Genomic DNA, 20,721 nt, shown 5'->3' on the forward strand with positions numbered 1-20,721 from the left:
ACCCAGAGACAGATATTGGGGTTCAACCTGAGGTCAGAAAAGCAAAGCAGCCAAGTCACTAGAGAGCTCTTACCTCTGTAAATCTTCAGCCTGAAAGAAAGTAAGTTCCTGTCTCAAACTGCCTTATATTTCTTTCTAGTGCTGGGCTTAAAGGCATCCACCACCATTGCCCGGCCTTTATGGCTAACTAGTGTGCCTGCTGGGATTAAAGGTGTATGCCACCACTGCTTGGCCTTTATGGCTGACTAGTGTGGCTGTTTTCCATTCTGATTTTCAGACAAGCTTTTTTTTTTTATTAAAATACAAATGAAATATCACTACAAGCAGTTCTTTAAAAGACTTTAACACAGATACTTAAATGGATTTCACGTTTGCTAAGGTATATTCCTAAGTAACCCACATCTGAAACAATTGTAAAATAACCATCTCTATTTTCTAAAGCACCAAACAATCCCACATCAGTTAGGATTTAAAGGGGTATTTATTTTGGGGGGCAAAACTCACAGTGCACCAACAGTCAGGAAAGGAGCCTAGTCGCTGGAGCAGGGAAACCAAGAAAAAACCATCAAACAGGTAATGGAAACAGTTCAAGAATTGAAAACTGAAATGAAGGCAAAGAAGAAAATACAAACTGAGGACCAGCTGGATATGGAAAATCTAGGCCAACGAGCAGAGTCTACAGAAACAAGCATAATCAATAGAATACAAGAGCCAGAAGAAAGAATCTCAGATGCTGAGGACACCATAGAGAAAATAAACGAACAGATCAAAGAAAACAGCAAAGCCAACAAATTCTCAACACAAAACATTCAGGAACTATGGGACACAATAAAAAAACCAAACCTAAGAATAATAGGAATAGAAGAAGGAGAAGAGTCACAGCTCAAAGGCCCAGAAAATATTTTCAACAAAATTATGGAAGAAAACTTTCCCAACTTAAAGAAAGATATTCATTTAAATATTCAAGAAGCATACAGAACACCGACAGACTGGATCAAAGAAAAACATCTCCTCGCCATATAATAATCAAAACACAAAATATACAGGTTAAAGAAAGAATATTAAGAGCTGCAAAAGAAAAAGGGCAAGTAACTTATAAAGGTAAACCGATCAGACTTACACCTGACTTCTCGATGGAAACTATGAAAGCCAGAAGGTCCTGGATAGAGGTTCTGCAGAAGCTAAGAGACCATGGATGCAAACCCAAACTACTATACCCAGCCAAGCTATCGTTCATTATCAATGGAGAAAACAAGACATTCCAGGATAAGAACAAATTTAAACAATACGTAGCCACAAATCCAGCCCTACAGAAAGTAATAGAAGGAAAATCGCAACCCAAGGAATCCAACACTGCCAACACTGCCTACAATAACCCAGGCATCTAATGACCCTTCACGAGCACATCTCAAAGAAGGGAGACACACAATCTCTACTACCAAAAGCAATAAGAATAACCGGAGTAAACGACCACTGGTCATTAATATCACTTAATATTAATGGGCTCAATTCACCTATAAAAAGGCACAGGCCAAAAGATTGGATACGAAAACAGGATCCAACATTCTGCTGTTTGCAAGAAACACATCTCAACCACAAAGACAGGCACCTACTCAGAGTAAAGGGTTGGGAAAAGGTGTTTCAAGCAAATGGTCCTAAGAAAAAAGCAGGTGTGGCCATACTAATTTCTAACAAAACTGACTTCAAACTAAAATCAATCAGAAGAGATAGAGATGGACACTTTATACTCATAACAGGAACAATTCATCAGGAGGACGTCTCAATCCTGAATATATACGCCCCCAATATAAAAGCACATACTTATGTAAAAGAAATATTACTAGAACTCAAGGCAGACATCAAACCATACACACTAGTAGTAGGAGACTTCAACACATCTCTCTCTCCAAGGGACAGGTCAATCAGACAGAAACCTAATAGAGAATTAAGAGAATTATTGGAGGTAATGAAGCAAATGGACTTAACAGACATCTATAGAACATTCCACCCAAATAGGAAAGAATATACCTTCTTCTCTGCGGCTCATGGAACCTTCTCAAAAATTGACCACATACTCGGAAACAAAGGAAACCTACACAGATACAAAAAAATATCAGTGTCCACCTGTGTCTTATCAGATCATCACGGATTAAAGTTAGAAGGCAACAACCACGCTGCCCCCCAAAAACCGACAAACTCATGGAAACTGAACAGTCAACTACTGAACCACACCTGGGTCAAGGAAGAAATCAAGAAAGAAATTAAAGTCTTCCTTGAATTTAATGAAAATAAAGGGACAACATACTCAAACCTATGGGACACAATGAAAGCAGTGCTAAGAGGAAAGTTCATAGCACTAAGAGCCCACTTAAAGAAAACGGAGAATGCATACATTGGGGACTTAACAACACACCTGAAAGCTCTAGAAAAAAAAGAAGCAGACGCACCCAGGAGAAGTAGAAGACTGGAAATAATCAAACTGAGGGCTGAAATCAACAAAATAGAAACACAGAAAACAGTCCAAAGAATCAATGAAACAAAAAGCTGGTTCTTGGAGAAAATCAACAAGATCGACAAACCCCTATCCAAACTAATTAAACGACAGAGAGAGAACACGCAAATAAATAAGATCAGAAATGAAAAGGGGGACATAACCACAGACACAGAGGAAATTCAGAGAATCATTAGATCTTACTACAAAAGCCTGTATGCCACAAAACTGGAAAATACAAAAGAAATGGACATTTTTTTTAAATAAGTACCATATACCAAAGCTAAACCAAGACCAGGTGAATGATCTAAATAGACCGGTTTCTCGCGAAGAATTAGAAATGGTTATCAAAAATCTCCCTTCAAAAAAAAGCCCAGGACCAGATGGTTTCAATGCAGAATTCTACCAGAACTTCCATGGAGCAGAAGCCAGAACCAAGATCCGGAATCAAGAGAGCTGGCCGGCCAAGGCTTGCCGCTCTTTTTTAAAGATAAATAGACCATGCTTCAGTGGGCTGGTATTTTAGCAGCTATTACCTGAAGGAGCGGAAAGCGCTCCCGCAGCACAGTGGTCTCGTACTTCAGCGGCTATTGGCTGAAGGAGCAGAAGGTCCTCCCGCAGCAATTTTTCAGATCCAAGAAACTGAACAGTCAACTTTTTTTAACATCCTTATAATTCTCAGTTGTTGATAGTGTGATTAGTTTATGACTAGGAAAAAACGCTGAGTTTTGGAGTATATTTTGGGCATCTGTTACTTACATTTTGAATCTTGAAAGCTTGAATGAGGCCAAATTTTTAAACTCATGACTATTTTTAAGACTTTTACAAATATCAAAATGTTAGAAAAACATTTTGTTTTTTTCCTGTAAAAATAACCAGATGAAGTTTCTAATTGAGTGATATTTTTAAATAGTTTGGAAAAATAAAAACTTGAACAATTGAATTGCCACCTTGTAATTTCTAATGAAATCTCCTAAATCATACCTACATCGAGATGATAATTCAAGATGCACACGTACAGCCACATTTCCAAACCAAAAATCAGGTCAAAACACTAAGATGTTGACTCTTAGGGAAGAGTAATTGAAAAGTAGATAGTGTGAACCGCAGAGACAGACTTTGAAATTAAAGGACACAGGTTAATTAAGATACATATTTATTCTAGAAGTGTTTTATCATTTAAAAAATTAGGTTCATCTTTAGAAAGAGTTTACATACAGCTCATTGAACACCTTAAGCACAGTATCACAATTGAAGGGAGAAGACACAACATTGCAATTTAAAGTATGTAAAATCACAGTCTATTGCAATACCTGTGTTTTCGTTCGGTTTCATATACCAAGAAAATGCAACTTTTTGAACAAAGGGAAAAATGAAGGAAATCCTCAGGCAAAGATGGGGAGGGCTGCTGCTCTAATGCCTTATATCACAGGAATGGGATTCTTTTTTTCCTTTTCTGTATATATATTTTATTTTTTTATTTTTATTTTTTTCCATTCAAATATTTACACTTCCTTCCCTCCTCCCAATCCCCTCCCGCTTCCCTACTTCCCCTCCTCCCTCCACCTTCCTGCTTAAGAGAGGGCAGGGAACCCTGCCCTGTGGGAAGTCCAAGGCCCTCCCCGCTACATCCAGGCCTAGGGAGCTGTGCATCCATATAGACTAGGGTCCCAAAAGGCCAGAACATGCTGTAAAAACAAGTCCCAGTGTCTTTATCAGTGGCTTCTCAGTCAGCTCCCATTGTCAGCTACAATCAGAGAGTCCAGTTTGATCAAATGCTCCTTCAGACCCGGTCCAGCTGGATTTGGTGAGGTCCCTTAGAACAGGCACACTGTCTCAGTGGGTGGACCAACCCCTCGTGGCCCTGACTTCCTTCCTCGTCTTCTTCCTCCTTCTGCCCTTCAACTGGACCTTGGGAGCTCAGTCCGTTGCTCTGATGAGGGTCTCTGTCTCTATCTCCATCCATCGCCTGACGAAGATTCTATGGTGATATTCGAGATAATCATCAGTCTTTTATCAAAAAGCAGACAGGAAAAACAAGCTCTTGAATTGATATTGAAGGTGTTATATGCTGCTGATTGCAGTAAATATGCATATGTAAAACCAAAATGTGAACAAAATTTCCAGTAGCATTTTCTTCATATTACATCTGTCAGAATTACATAGTGTATCTATGTCTGTATCATAAGACCATTCTGTCAACAAATGTAAATACCGAGTTTAATAGTACAGCAACCAGAATCCCTAAGTTCAGTATCTTTTTTGTGAATTACATTGGTTTTTCTCTTTTTCCCCAACAGCTGCCAACATATTTAGTCTGTCTGCTCCATTTCCCTTTTTTTTCTTGGACTTAAGCAAGAACCATATTCCTAGACCAATGAACCAGTTTATTTCTCTTTCTCAAATTCTAACATGGTCCTTGAGATTCCTTCTGAGTCCATTTCCAAATTCTCCCACCAACAAGAATTAAGAGCCACTCATCACCCTCTATTTTGTGAAAGAAAAATTTGGCTGGGGCAGGCTTTGGCCTTTTTCTTTTTCCAGCTTGAGATTCTTGGTGAATTCTAGTTTCCTGGGAAGGTCCATTGTTTGAGTTGTCTCATAGAATGAGGGATACATGCGTCTCTTTAGAATAGCTTCATCAATGTCTGGCTCATCAAACCTCTGCATGCTGAGTGCCTAAATGATTAGTGGTGTCACATATGTAGTCCTGTTTATTTAGTCAGGCAGTGGTAATTTGTTTTGTTCCTTTGGTAGCAGTTTTATGTTTCCCTGATTATTTTTGATCTTTTTGGATTTGGTCTGAATTTGAAGAAAGAAGTATTTTTCCTTCAATCTTTACATGTTTGCTGTGATAGCAAACACTATCAGTCTCTCTGTCTAGGGAGTTTAGGTGGATCACCTAGCGTGTTCTGCTGGTGGCCTTAGTGACAGAGTTCTTAGATGGCCTGGTCTTTGCTTTGGCTAGCATGTGGGTGGTAGATTTTTATCTATCTATCTATCTATCTATCTATCTATCTATCTATCTATCTAATCTATCTATCTGAGGGCCGTGAGGGCTGGTATGGAAGTTGGCTTAGCTTGTCGTCTACAATATTGTTCAGCAGCTAACCTGTCATTGTAGATCTTGAGTTCCATCCATAGAGTCTGTTCTGATACTGGGCCTGAATTCTTGGTCTGCAGGTTGGCCATTCTGTTAACCAGGATTACCAACATGTTTACTCTGAGAGGGTATTTGAACTTAGGTCAAGCTGGGGGACAGGAAGAGTCTTTATGCATGAAATATTTTTATTTAAGAGCACATGCACACCACTCAGGAATAATAATTTTGCCACAATTATTGTTTAATGATATTACCTTTTGCAATATATTGACCATTACACATTAAACAGGAATTATTGAATAATGGAGTGTTTATATTGAACATTCAGTGCTTAATTCAGTGACTCTGACCATAAGTATTTTAATAATACTAACTGATATATTTATCTTTGCTTTTTTAGTGATATGCAGCTTTCGAGGTTCTGTCCCTCAAGGACTGGTCTTAGAAATAGGAGAAACAGTTCAAATTCTTGAAAAGTGTGAAGGTAAGTGTGGTCCTATAAAACACATAAATAGTGATCAATTATGGAAGTGTTGCAATTATGCTGATAGATTTTTTTAGAAATCTTTGTGAAACTATTATTAACCATATTAAATAATGTTATGAAATCTTCCCTAAAGGTTAAGTTTTTAGTTTTAATGAAGTAACAGACATTTCCGGCCATAAGAATACTAATATTACATATAATGTCCAATGATTATTTTACATTTATTACAAATATACTTATACTTAACTGTATTTGAGTGAATTGTAAATTGGTTCATTTTTGTTTTTCTGTCAAATAGACTAGATATTTTTAGCTGTAAAAGGTCTAAATACATGCTTTTCTTACTTAGGGTTTTTATTGCTGTGAAGAGACACCATGACCATGGTAACTCTTATAAGGAAAACATTTAATAGTTTTCAGAAATTCACTGTGAAACTATTAGTTTCAGAGGTTTAGTCCATTATCATCATAGGGAGCATGGTGGCATGCAGGCAGACATGGTGCTGGAGTAGTAGCTGAGAGTACTATATCTTGAGGATGATAGGAAGCCAACTGAGACACTGGGTGGTATCCTGAGCATGGGAGAAACCCAGGCTTTCTTTTTTGTTCTTTTCCTTCTCTCTCTCTCTCTCTCTCTCTCTCTCGCTCTCGCTCTCTCGCTCTCTCGCTCTCTCGCTCTCGCTCTCTCTTTGGTGTTTGTGAAAAGATAAATAAAAAAAACCCAAAAAACAAACTATAGTTTTTGAAAAAAATAAGAAAAGAAAAATATTAGATCTAAATTAAATGCAACACTCCAAGATGTATGGACTAGGGTAGAGAAAGTTATAAGAGGGAACTTTATAGTTATTAAAATGTCCACATTAACAAAGAAACAAGACATCAACTAAATGTATTCTCAAGGCCTTAAACAAGAACCTGGAATAAGTACAAGAAAAAAAAATAATAGAGGGCTGAAGAGCTGGGTCTGTAGTTAAGAGTGCTTACTGCTCTTGCAGAAGATCTAAGTTAAGTTTCTTTTTCTATGTCTCTCTCTATATGACAGTATATGATAAGATTCATGCAAGATGAAACTTGCCCCACTTAGATGTATTTTCTCAGTTAGATTCAGAATGTGATTTAGTGGCAGTGTCCCTGCCTAACACATTCTAGGCATTTGGGTTTCATCCCTAGCACTATTCAGAAGGAAATAAACAGTGACAACCACATTGTAAGAACAAACAAGATATGAAAATAGAGTAATAGCTAATTTAAAATAAAAACTCCTACAGCACTAATAAGAATAGCAAAGAAAGGGTAAAATAAATAATGAGGTATGATTGAGCATCCTTTGGATATATGCCCAAGTGTGGTATTGCTGGGTCCTGAAGTAGAATGATTCCCAATTTTCTGAGAAATGCCATATTGATTTTCAAAGTGGCTGTATAAGTTTTTACTCCCACTAGCAATGGGGGAGTGTTCCACTTACTCTGCGTCATCTCCAGCATAAGCTTTCATTAGCATTTTTGATCTTAGCCATTCTGACATGGTATCTCATAGTCGTTTTGATTTGTATTTTCCTGATAGCTAAGGATGTTAAACAGTTCTTTAAATGTCTTTTGGGCATTCAAGATATTTCCGTTAAGAATTCTATTTAAATCTGTACCCCATTTTTTAATGGGGCTATTTGGTATTTTGATGTATAGTTTCTTAAGCTCTTTATAGATTTTGAATATCAGTCCTCTCTCAGATGTGGAATTAGTGAAGATCTTTTCCCATTATGTGGGCTGCCTTTTTGTCTTATTTACAGTGTTCTTTGCCTTACAGAAGCTTTTCAGTTTCTGGAGGTCCCATTTATTAATTGTTGCTCTCAGTGTCTGTGCTACTGGTGTTATATTCAGGAAGTAGTCTGTGTTAATGTCAAGGCTACTTTCTGCTTTCTCTTCTGTCAGCTTCAGTGTAACTGGTTTTATGTTGAGGTCTTTGATCCACTTGGACTTGAGTTTTGTACAGGGCAATGGATATGATCAGTTTGCATTCTTCTATATGTTGACATCTAGTTATGCCAGCACCATTTGTTGATACTTTCTTTTTTCTATTATATATTTTTGACATCTTTGTAAAAAATCAGGTGTTGATAGGTGTGCAGATTTATGTCAGGGTCTTCGATTCTATTCCATTAGGCCATGTGTCTGTTTTTATGCCAATACCAAACTTTTCTCATTACTGTAGCTCTATAGTAGAGCTTGAAGTCAGGGATGGTGATACCTCCAGAAGTTCCTTCCTTGTACAGGATTGTTGTAGCTATCCTGGATTTTTTGTTTTTCCATATGAAGTTGAGTATTGTTTTTTGGAGGTCTGTGATATTGGGATTTTGATGGGGATTGCATTGAATCTGTAGATTGTTTTTGGTAAGATGGCCATTTTCATTATGTTAACCCTACCTCCAAGAGCATGGGAGATCTTTTCATTTTGTAATGTCTTCTTCAATTTCTTTCTTCAAAGATTTAAAATTCTTGTCTTACAGGTTCTTTACTTGTTTGGTTAGAGTTACCCCAAGATATTTTACGTTATTTGTAACTATTGTAAAGGTGATGTTTCTCTGATTTCTTTCTCATCCCACTTATCATCTATATACTACTGATTTTTTTTGGGTTAATCATATATCCTGCTACATTACTGAAGGCGTTTATCTGTTGTAGGAATTACCTTGTAGAATTTTTGGGGTCTCTTACGTATGTTATTATGTCATCTGCAAATAGTGAAAGTTTGACTTTTTCCCTTTCAATTTGTATCCCCTTGATCTCCTTTTATTGTCTTACTGCTCTAGCTAGAACTTCAAGTTCTATATTGAATAGATATGGAGGGAGTGGACAAACTTGTGTTTTTTATGATTTTAGTGGAATCACTTTGATTTTCTCTATTTATTTTAATGTTGGCTGTTGACTTGCTGTTTGTTGCCTTTATTTAGGTATGTTCCTTGTATTCCTGATCTCTCCAAGACATTTATCATGAAGGGGTATTGAATTTTGTCTAAGGCTTTTTCATCATCTACGGAGATAATCATGTGTTTTTTTTTCCCTTCCAGTTTGTTTATATGGTGGATTACATTGATGAATTTTCTTATTGTTGAATCATCCCTGAATCTCTGGGATGAGGCCTGCTTGGTCATGGTGGACAGTTTTTCTGATGTGTTCTTAGATTTGGTTTGCCAGTATTTTATTGATTATTTTTGTGTCAATGTTCACGAGGGAGATTGATCCGTACTTCTCTATCTTAGTTGTGTCTTTGTGTGGTTTGGGTATCAGGGTAACTGTAGCCTTGTAAAAAGAGTTTGGCAGTGTTCTTTCTGTTATTGTGTGGAACAATATGAGGAGGGTTGGTATTAGATTTTCTTTGAAGTTATTGTAGAATTCTGCACTGAAACCATCTGACCCTGGGCTTTTTTTGGTTGGGAGACTTTTGATGACTGTTTTTATTTTCTTAGTTGTTATAGGTCTATTTATTTTGCTTATCTGGTCTTGATTTAATTTTGGTAGGTGATATTTATCCAGAAAATTGTCAATTTCCTTCAAGTTTTTCAATTTAGTGGAGTATAGGTTTTCAAAATATGACCTAATGATTCTCTGTATTTCCTCCATGTCTGTTGTTATGTGCCCCTTTTTATTTCTGATTTTGTTAATTTGTATGTTCTCTCTTTGCTTTTTGGTTAGTTTGGATAAAGGCTTGTCTATTGTGTTGATTTTCTGAAAACCCAATTCTTTGTCTCATTGTTTTTTGTATCATTTTCTTTGTTTCTATTTGTTGATTTCAGCCCTCAATTTGATTATTTCCTGTCATCTAGTTCTCCTGCATGATTTTTTTTTTCTAGAGCTTTCCATGTGTTCTGTTAATTCTCTAGTGTGGGATTTTTTTCCAGCTTCTTTTTTTTTAATATTTATTTTATTTATTTATTATGTATACAATATTCTGTCTGTGTGTATGCCTGCAGGCTGGAAGAGGGCACCAGACCTCTTTACAGATGGTTGTGAGCCACCATGTGGTTGCTGGGAATTGAACTCAGGACCTTTGGAAGAGCAGGCAATGCTCTTAACCACTGAGCCATCTCTCCAGCCCCCCCAGCTTCTTTATGTATGCATTTAGTGCTACAGACTTTCCTCTTAGCACTGCTTTCATTGTGTCCCATAAGTTTGAGTATGTTGTGCGGTCATTTTTATTTCATTGAATTTTAAGAAGTCTTTAATTTCTCTCTTCCTTGACCCTGTGGTGATTCATTTGGGCATTGTTCAGTTTTCATGAGTTTGTGGGTTTTCTGTAATTAATGCTGTTGAATTCTAACTTTATGTCATGATGATTCAGTAAGACATAGGGGGTTATATCAGTTTTTTTTGTTACTTTTTTTGTTTGCTTTGTTACTGAATATGTGGTCTGTTTTAGAGAAGGATCAATGAGGTGCTGAGAAGAAGGTATATTCTTTTGTGTTTGGGTTAAACATTCTATAGATGTCTGTCAAGCCCATATGAGTCATAACATCTGTTAGTTTCTTTATTTCTATGTTAAGTTTCTGTCTACCAGACCTGTCCAGTGGTGAGAGTGGCATGTTGAGGTCTCCCACTATTAGTGTGTGGGGCTTGATGTGTGATTAAGCTTTAGTAATGTTTCTTTAATGAATGAGGGTGCTCTTGTATTTGGGGCATATATATTCATTATTGAGACTTTATCTTGATGGATTTTTCCTTCTTTGTCACTTTTGACTAATTTATCTGAGATTCTTTCTTATATCTCTTGTATTCTCTTGTTTATGCTTGCTTTTGTAGTTCCTGATTGTTTACCCAGATTTTCCATTTCCAGATTTCTTTTGGTTTGTATTTTCTTTATTGCCTCTATTTCAATTTTCAAGGCTTGAGCTGTTATTTTTCACCTGTTTGATTGCTTTTTCTTGTTTTTTTTTTTATTAAAGGATTTGGTTGATTTCTTTCATTTTTTTGTTTATCTTTTCCTCCACTTTAAGGGAATTTTTCATTTCTTCTTTAAGTGCCTCAATTATCTTAATAAAGTTATTTTTGAGCTCATTTTCTTCTGTTTCATCTGTATTGGGATGTTCTGGTCTTGCTGCTATAGAATCAGTAGTTTCTGGTGATGCTGTATTGCTCTTTAGATTGTTGAGTGTATTCTTACCCTGTTGTCTATCTATCTCTTCTTCCAATCAGAACAGGTGGAGCCTGTGTTTCAGAGGTGTCCCTTTTCCTACAAATGGTATAGCTTGGGACTGGTTCTGTTGAAGGCTCCTTCAGGTGTAAGCAGGGTAGAGCCTTCTGTAATCATTCCTCCTGGTGCCTACTGACCTAAGGCTCCTCCTGGTGCAGACATGGCTATTGCGCTGATGGATGCTCTTCCAGTTGCAGTCAGGGTTGAGGTTGAGGCTCTGGTGGTCAGACAATCTCCAGAGGCCACTGCTGGTGTTGCTGCAACCCACTGTGCTACTGAGGCTTCCTCCCCTGGCCACCTGCCCTGCCTGCTGCGCTGCTGAGGCTTACTCTCAGCTTTCTTCTTTTTATTCAGCCCAAAGACTCCACTCTATGGAATGGTGCTACCAGCATTTAGCGTGTGTCTTCATTCTTTACCCTTTTTTCTAGATAGTCTCATTGACATACCTACAGGGTTGTGGTTATTTTAAATTCAGCAAAATTGACTGACAGTGAAAATTAATCATCACATTGTAATGGTTTCCTACGTTGGCCATTCATGACATTTTTCAGTTATTTTGCAAATAGAAGTAGGGTGCTACATCCCTCCCCTAGCAATTTTCTCTAGTATTGGTTTTCTTCACATTCATAGAGCATAGTCGGATACTACATAACTGTCCATCTCTGACACCTTTTGTGATGCCTGCTGGGGACAGATAGACAGATAGGGTGATACTATGGGATAACCACTTTGCACAGTGAAATGGGAAGGACAGTATAATGGCAACTTATTTGCACACTACTGTTCCACAGACTCTGGTGATCCTAGATTTAGCTCCTACATTCAGTCACATTTAATCACTTGTTGCCTAACTACCAGCTCCCGCAGATGGTTTCCTAAGTTCATAATCTAGAAGTAAAAGCAATGTTTGTTCTCTTATGCACTTTGGACATATTTACTTCTTTATAGATCCCTGTGTCTTTTTTTATTTCTTCAAAGTTTTTCCTTTATGAAAACTAGCTTGCAAGGCAAGACTCCCATTCACTTATTCAATAAATTGATATTTGCTGTGGGTTCTAGAGATAGAAATATATAGAGGCCTCTGACTCCTTACTAAAAGTGTCAGACAAGATCTTTTCAAGATGACTCCCTGTGTCCAGTGATATGGCACTTGCCATCAGCACTGATGACCTGAGTTTGATTCCTAGAACCCATACAGTGGAGAGAGAAACCTGATTTTCACAGGTTATACTCTGGCCTCCACATATGTGATATAGCACTTGTGGGAAAACACACACACACACACACACACACACACACGCCACACACACACGCACTCACAGAGACACACCACACACACATTTTGAATGTGGTGTGTGTGTGTGAGAGAGAGAGTGTGTGAGTGAGTGAGTGAGTGAGTGAGTGAGAGAGAAAGAGAGAGAGAGTTTAAAATATATGTCTCCTTGTTATCTACACTGTAAGATATTCTGGGAAGAGAGCGAAATTTCCCCAATCTGGAATGGTACATAAATTCCAGGCCTATTGTCTTTTTAGACTGTTTCATGATTTCCAACCTATTTTGACTTTGGTTCTTTCATGTAGTTCTGCTGTAGGTTTTTCATTTGATTCCAGTTTCTTTTCTTCTCTCTCTCTCTCTCTCTCTCTCTCTCTCTTTCTTTTTTCTTTTTGGTTTTTTTGAGACAGGGTTTCTCTGTAGCTTTGGAGCCTATCCTGGAATGAGCCCTTATAGACTAGGTTGGCCTCAAGCTCACAGAGATCCGCCTGCCTCTGCCTCCCAAGTGCTGGGATTATATGTGTGTGCCACCACCACCTGGCTTTATTCCAGTTTCTACTTTAACACTTCTGTCTTCTACTTCTCTTAGTATTTTTGGACTTGGTAGTGTGGTTTTTTGTTTTTGTTTTTTTGTTGCTCATAGTCTTAAAATTAATGCTTGCTTATGAATGTTTCTATTGTCAAGCTGGAGAGAATATATCTTTTTTTCTCCCTGATCTATATTGTAGATAAAATTTCACACAAATTTAATAGTCTTTCATAAAGTAGTAAATGTGCTACATTTTCTTTATTCATTCTTTGGTTGAGGGACATCTAGGTTGTTTCTAGTTTCTGGCTGTTATGAATAAAGATGCTATGAACGTAATTGAGCAAGTGTCCTTGTGGTAGGGTGGAGTGTCCTTTGGGTATATGCCCAAGAGTGTGATAGCTGGGTCTTCCCAATTTTCTGAGAAACTGCCATATTGATTTCCGTAGTGGCTGTAAAAGTTTTCACTCTCACCAGTGGTGGAGGAGTGTTCCTTTTGCTCCACAATCCTTGCCAGCATGAGCTGTCACTTATGTTTACCTGATTTTCATAAAGAAGCCAGAAATATACAATGAAATAAAGAAAATATTTTCAACGAATGGTGCTGGTTTAATTGGATGTCTGTATGTAAAAGAATGCAAATAGATTTATATTTATTACCCTGCACAAAACTTTAGTCCAAGTCAATCAAAGACCTCAATATTAAACCAGATACACAGAACCTGATGAAGAGAAAGTAGGGAATAGCCTTGAATACGTCATTGGAACAGGAGACGGCTTCCTGAATAGAACGCCAATAGTACAGACACTATTAAATCAACAATTAATAAATAGATCCTCATGAAACTGAGAAGCTTCTGTAAGACAAAGGACACTGTCAATAGGACAAAACGACAACCTAAAGAATGGGAAATACTTTCACCAATTCCACACATGACAGAGGGCTAATATCCAAAGTATATAAAGAACTCAAGAAACTAGACATTAAAAAACCAAATAATCTAGTTGAAACTGGGGTACAGATTTTAACAGTATTCTCAACAAAGGAATCTCAAATGGCCAAGAAACACCTAAAGAAATGTCCAACATCCTTAGCCATGAGGGAAGTGCAAATCAAAATGACTTTGAGATTTCATCTTGTGCCTGTCAGAATGACTAAGATCACATCAATTTCTATGATTTTGCTTTCCTATAAAAGACTGAGAAGCCAATGATAATGACACTAGGATTTGTCTCTACTGCATGTACTGGCTTTTTGGTATCCTATGCTATTTGGATGCATACTTTCCTAAGCCTGGATGGAGGGGGGAGGGCCTTGGACTTCCCACAGGCCAGGGTACCTTGCCCTCTCTTAGGACTGGAGGGGGAGAGGGGAAGGTGAGAGAAGTGGGAGGAGGGGAGGAAGTGGAAATTTTGATTCGTATTATTTATAAAGTAATAAAAAAGAAAAAAAACCAAAACAAAACAAAAAAAGCTGGTGTTCCATACACTCTTATGCCATCTTTTTGAATTTCTGATCTTTGGTTTTCAAAACCTTAACACTGAAGTAAAATTACAGTTTACTGAGGTGGTTATGCATGTATGTAAAAAACATTTTCCATAGCATACAAGTTACTCAATGAATACCTAATGAATCTGAATTTTAGGATAGAGGCATTCAGATTGGTTTTAGGATATTGTTGGGCTAGACTTAATCCTATGAATTTGAAGGTAATCTCCACCCTCCCTCCTTAGACTCAGCAGTTCAAGGTGGTGTTGAAATTTTATATATTACAGGAAGGGGCTTAACTGAAATGAAATGTATGCATTTCATAAAGTGTCTCCAGCTTCTTTGACTTCTGTTGCCTGTCCTTAGTTGTCATTCTGAAAAGCGTATTTTTTTTAAGCAATATGGGCACTTATAGAGTCAAAACCTGAGATAATCTTATTGTAGTCACTTATTACTACTAGTTTTTATGTGCCTCAGTGTGAACATCAGCAAAAATGGGCATGGAGTCAAAATATGACTTTTAAGAGAGCTTGGACCCTGAGGTCCTTGTTTAAAATCTATTGGGTTGTTTGGAACATGTCTTTTCCCTGGAGATCATTAAGTGTATTTGTCAATGTAATTTTAAAGATAGTGTTAGTTTGGAACCATTGTTTTCTTGTCAAAAGCAAAACTTTCATTCATGTATATTCTATGTAAATTTAAGTTAGTAACAGGTTATGGACTATCATAAAAAGAAGCTCCAGGGTTTGAAATTTTATATAGGCTCATGTTTACTTTCTCCTGAAGCTTGAGGATAGGCTCTGCTGGGCAGAGGAGAGTTTTAATTTGTTTTGTAGTTTTGTGGGTGTATTTGAAATAAAATTTATTAGAGTTTCAAAGTGACATTGATAATCTCTCACATCTTTCTTGTAAGTTGATGAATGGCTTCTAGCAACTCAATCTGATAGATATCCTTTGTGTTTAGCGGTCTTAGCTAGTCACTGTTCTTTTATCTTGTATTTTTATTTGTATATACTCTTGATTTTGTGGAGGTGATAGTGAAAGTGAACCTTGAGAAATCAGAGTTCTATATAGCTTTATTGTGGATGATTTTAGGGCAATGAGCCTAATAATCTTTCTAGTCTTCAAGTTTTCTTTCTGTAAGATAATAAAAATAGGTACTTGTAATTATTCTGGGCATGTTTGTGAGGCTGTTTTGAGAGCAGTTAGGAAGGAAGATTCACCTAGAATGTGAGTGCACCATTCCATGGGCTAGGGTTCTCAGTTCAATAAAAAGGAGGACTTAGTCAAATACCAGCTTTGTTTTTTCTTTATGACTAGCCTGCTGTCTCATGCTTCTGCTATCTTGTCTTTTCTAGTGTGATAGACTGCATTCCTTTTTAAATCGGGATCCCTAATAAACCCTTCTTTTCCTTCAGTTGCTTTTGTCAAGTTCTGTCATGGCAAGAAGAAAAGAAATGAATGCAATTTGTTTTCATGGAAATTTTATGTGATTAAATGAACTAATATCCTTTTGCTATTATTTGGAAAAATCTCAGTTTATATTCAGGTATACCATAGTTGGCATTTCTAAGAAGTTTTCTGTTATAGTTCCTTGGATGTTACTATTAAAACTCAGAAAAAAAATGTATGGATTTTACATCAGATCTTTAGTTCATTTTGCAATTTGTGGCCTTAAGTTAATAGGCATTGTAAGAACAGGTTTTAGTTTATACCACCTAGATGAATATTGTCATGTTATTAGGGACCTTGGTGTATTATTATTATTATTATTAAAGGTTTATTTATTTATTATGTATACAGTGTTCTGCCTGCATGTGTGCCTGCAGGCCAGAAGAGGGCACCAGATCTCACTACAGATGGTTGTGAGCCACCATGTGGTTGCTGGGAATTGAACTCAGGACCTCTGGAAAAACAGCCAGTACTCTTTATCTCCAAGCCATCTCCCCAGCTCCTATCATTATTATTTTTAAAATGACATTGAGATTTAGTCAAAAAGTATTTGGAATTCTCTGAGCAAGTAAAAGTCTTCTTATTAAAGTATGCAAATTTGTTACTATGTTGAAAAGAATGTTTGGAAACTTTTGGGTTAGGGAGGTTTTTGTTTTTCAAGACAGTTTCTCTGTATAGTCCTGGCTGTCCTGCAACTCAATTTATAGATCAGGTTGTCCTTGAATTCAGAGATCGGCCTCCCACTGCCTCTTGAGTGCCATGACTAAAGGTGTGCACCACAACACCTGGCTTATAGTGGAGTACTGAATAGCTACATCTACTCTTTTCTCTTGAAAGCAATAAAAATGAAATACAGGTATTAAAATGTATCCACAGGATATGGAAAGTTTGTAAGGAATTGAAAGAGTGGAAGCATACCATACTTGAGACCCAAAGTGCTAATAAATAGCTGAGTACTAATCTCCTTTATGCACCATATCCTCAAAAGGCATAGGAAATTTTAGTCACAAGTACTGGGATTGAGGATGAAATGTATCTCATTTTGTGGCTGTCTTTCTCTTGCTGTGATAGAAGTTTTGAGATTTTTTTTTTAAATTTTAAGTTTTTACTCTTTGTTTTTTTTTTTTTTTTTTTTTTTTTGGTTTTTCGAGACAGGGTTTCTCTGCGGCTTTGGAGCCTGTCCTGGAACTAGCTCTGTAGACCAGGCTGGTCTCGAACTCACAGAGATCCGCCTGCCTCTGCCTCCCGAGTGCTGGGATTAAAGGCGTGCGCCACCAACGCCCGGCAGTTTTACACATTCATATGAATTTTAGTCACTTTCAACTCCTTTCCTCTTTTTCTCCTCTTCTTTTGCTGAAAATCTGCTTCCCAGCAAAACCCCTTCTACTTTTACATCTATTCATCCGTCCATCTGCCTGTACGTCCGTCTGTCCTCTGTCCGCCCGTGTGTGTGTGTGGTGGTGGTGGTGATCAGTCTACTGAGTCTCCTACCTTGCACAAACATGAGTGAAGGTTATTTACTTGAGTATCTTATTAGTGGGTAGTTTACAACTGAAGAAAGTGACTCCCCTCCTCCTGCAACCTTTGCAGGTATATCCAACCTGCAGCCTGTGTCCTGTACTTGTCACTCAGAATGTCTAATGAATATGGCCCAATACATTTGTTGATGACAACACTATGTTACAATGCCAAAAGTTTGGAACATTTGCCTTAGAGTGTAAAATATATATGTTGATTTTAGAGTGTAAAACTTGTACTTTATGCTTTTATACTGTCAAACAATATATAACAGTTATAGTGATTAAATTAAATTGCCCCCATATTTTATATTGCTCTTATTTATTTATTTGCTTACTTACATGTATGTGGCATACATGTGGGTGTCAGAGGACAACCTCTGGTATTGGTTTTTTGGTATCCAGAGCTTTGTTATATAACCAGGACTTAAGCTTTCAGGTATCCATCTTTCTCTGCTTCACATCTTGCCAGTGTTGTAAGTGTTAATAGCTCTAAAGGAAAAGGTATCCTGTTAGTCAGAGTCCAAGGATTACCTACAGCTTCAAAGGGGAAGGTATCCTGGCAGTCAGAAGCCAAGGAATACCAGTAAGTGTTACATCTTCCCGAAGGGGAAGGTATCCTGGTAGCTGGAAGCTGAGAATTACTTACAGCTGTGAAGGGATAGGTATCTGAAGGGATAGCTGCAACAGAAGTGTTACAACTCTGTTCTGGTGACCCAGCAAAGTGTTAAAGTCCTTGCTCTGAGAAAGGTTTCTCTAGTGCAAGTGTAATAGATCTGCACGAGCAGGGGAGGATTTCCCCCATGAGGTTGTCACAGCTCTGCTCTGCTCCAGAGACATGTTACAGCTCTGCTCAGCTTCCCTGAAGTGTAACCGTTTGCTCGTTTGCTCGAGCAATGGCAAGAACGGTTGCAGCCTGGCTCTGCTCCATCGAAAGTTGTTACATCTCTACTCTGCTCCACTCCAGCCAAAGAAAGTTGTTTGTTACCATAGACCTCACAAGATTTATTGGGAGGGAGGAATCCAGGAGAGTGGCGCCGTCTGGCAGTGCTGAAAAGGGCAGCCCTAAACGGAACAGGGCTTATATAGGATTTCTTAGGGGAGGAGCTTTACAAGGTGAAGATTTGCAGGGTTGAGGATTGGCAGGTTCTCAGTTCCTGAGCTTGTGACAAACTCAGAGATTAGATGGATTTTGTATTTAGGGATTGGTTAGGTTTTGTGGTCTGGAATTGGTTGGTTTTCAATTTGTGAATTGGTTAGGGGCAGGGTGTATTTCTTTGGCTCTATTCTCAGGCCAGGATTTTCTTCCACTGGCCCTTTTTACACTACAGCAGATGCAAACTACCACATATGGCCTTTTGAATAGGTTCTGGGTATCTGAACTCAGGTCCTCGCACTTGTGAGGCGAGAGCTTTATTGACTGAGCCATCTTCTCAGTCCTCTCATCAGATATTTTTCTTCTGTTTGTGTTTTCACATTCATTAACCCTATCCAGTGCTTTTCCTTTATTTTCTCATTTGCTAAGTTTATCAGGCTCATTTTCTTTCTACCTTAAACATTTTCTTAGTGCAGGTTGACTGCTTTCTTTTTTAACCCCTGCTTTTGTGACCTTCCTTTCAATTTGTTATTGTTTTCCCTAGGTGGAGAATTTTAGTTTGATAGATATTTGAACATTTTAGAGATTTTACATAATTGGGCTGGCAAGATGGGTCAGTGGATAAAAGTGCTTCTTATGCCAGCCTAAGGACCTGCATTCAATCCTTGGAAGCCGTGTAAAGGGAGAAGGAAAGAACCAACCACACAGAATTGCCCTCTGATTTCCATGCACGTGCTGTGAAACACATGCATCTATCCACCCACACATCATATCCATAGAAACAATAATAAAAAATAAATTTTACTTAATTAATACTTGATTTGCATAGTTTCTGTTGAAAAGTCACTGGGTTATTGTTTTCTCTTAAAGTGGATCTGCCCAGCCCTTTAACCTCAGATCTGCTGCTTTCCTGGAACCCTTCCATGGCTACCAGTTTATAAAACTGGTAGTCATAGGAATAGATTATATACAAAAATTTGGATTGACTGTAATTCACTTTCTTCAAGGAATTTATCCTTGAAGACTGTGTTATTTTGGTAGACTTAAATTTCAACCTTATTATCTTAATGGGATTACCATTTTTTAATGTGATATCCTCAGAGAAAAATATCGGGTGAATGGAGGAGCTCATTCCTATACAATTTCCTTTCTTATGGACTGTAGTGCCTCAAGTCCTCTCTGTGGTATTTGTGCTTGTGTTCTTTCATATTTTTCATGTACTTTTAAAAGTTTTTGTATTTTTTCAAAGTAGTTTACTAGAGAAGGAACCAGAAATTTCACAAATTTATTTGTATTTGTTGTATACATGTGGAGGTCAGAAGTAGACATCTGGCATCTTCCTCAGTTGTTCCTCCACCTGTTTTTGAGATAGTCTCTTACTGATCCTGAGCCCACTGACTTTGGGTAAGCTTGCTGGCTCAGAGATCTTCTTGTCTCTGCCTCCCCAGCACTTATATTACAGATGAATGCTGCTGTACCTGACATTTTACTAGGTGCCAGGGATCTAAACTTCATGATTGCATGGTAAATACTTTACCTACTGAGCCATCTACCCAGCTCTTAGTGTATTTTTAAAGACATTTTCATTGTTGAATTTTGTAAATGTCTTCTTTGATCAGTGGCAGTATTATTCAAATTTGTTTAGGGCTCTCCAGAATAATTTCAAGAGAAAATGACTCATTTGGAAAAAAAATCTCAGTTTTTGAATGCATATTTAGTTTTTGCTGATTATCATCTTTTATAGTAATAGGTCATAAATGAAGACTTAAAATAGCATTAGATTATGTGAATAAATATACAAGATTTTTCTTTAGGCTTTTCAGTGAAAATAATGGAAAGATAATTTTCAAAGTCAGCCTTTTGAATAATTATGTTCCCACTTTTGGGGACTGGATTCTGCTAGAAGTTTCTTAGTTTTATAAGTGATTGACACTTTCTTGCCTATTATTAGTTATATAACTGGAAAAGAGACCATGAATTTGAAGGCTATGCATATTTTTATTGATGTACCAAAGTAAGAAAATATATTTTTAAAGGTTGTTGGTTTTGTTTTTGACCTCAAATCCACAGTTGGCTTCTTAACATGATTTTTTTTTTTTTAGA

The 20,721-nt window shown here is 37.4% G+C and overlaps 1 protein-coding gene across 4 annotated transcripts in view; it reads left to right on the plus strand.

The window, feature by feature from the left end:
• The window catches only part of Dock3 (dedicator of cytokinesis 3), a 465,111-nt gene that overhangs the window by 66,452 nt on the left and 377,938 nt on the right, over positions 1-20,721 (plus strand). For all 4 annotated transcript variants that reach the window (XM_041676723.1, XM_041676726.1, XM_041676724.1 and 1 more), the window contains exon 2: positions 5,995-6,078. In XM_041676723.1, coding sequence (XP_041532657.1) covers positions 5,995-6,078 — 84 coding nt within the window. The remainder of the gene's footprint in view (positions 1-5,994; positions 6,079-20,721) is intronic.

Source organism: Microtus oregoni, unplaced genomic scaffold (genome assembly GCF_018167655.1).
Source record: "Microtus oregoni isolate MIOR12 unplaced genomic scaffold, Mior012 000028F_ref0000031, whole genome shotgun sequence".
In the NCBI taxonomy this organism is placed as follows: domain Eukaryota; kingdom Metazoa; phylum Chordata; class Mammalia; order Rodentia; family Cricetidae; genus Microtus; species Microtus oregoni.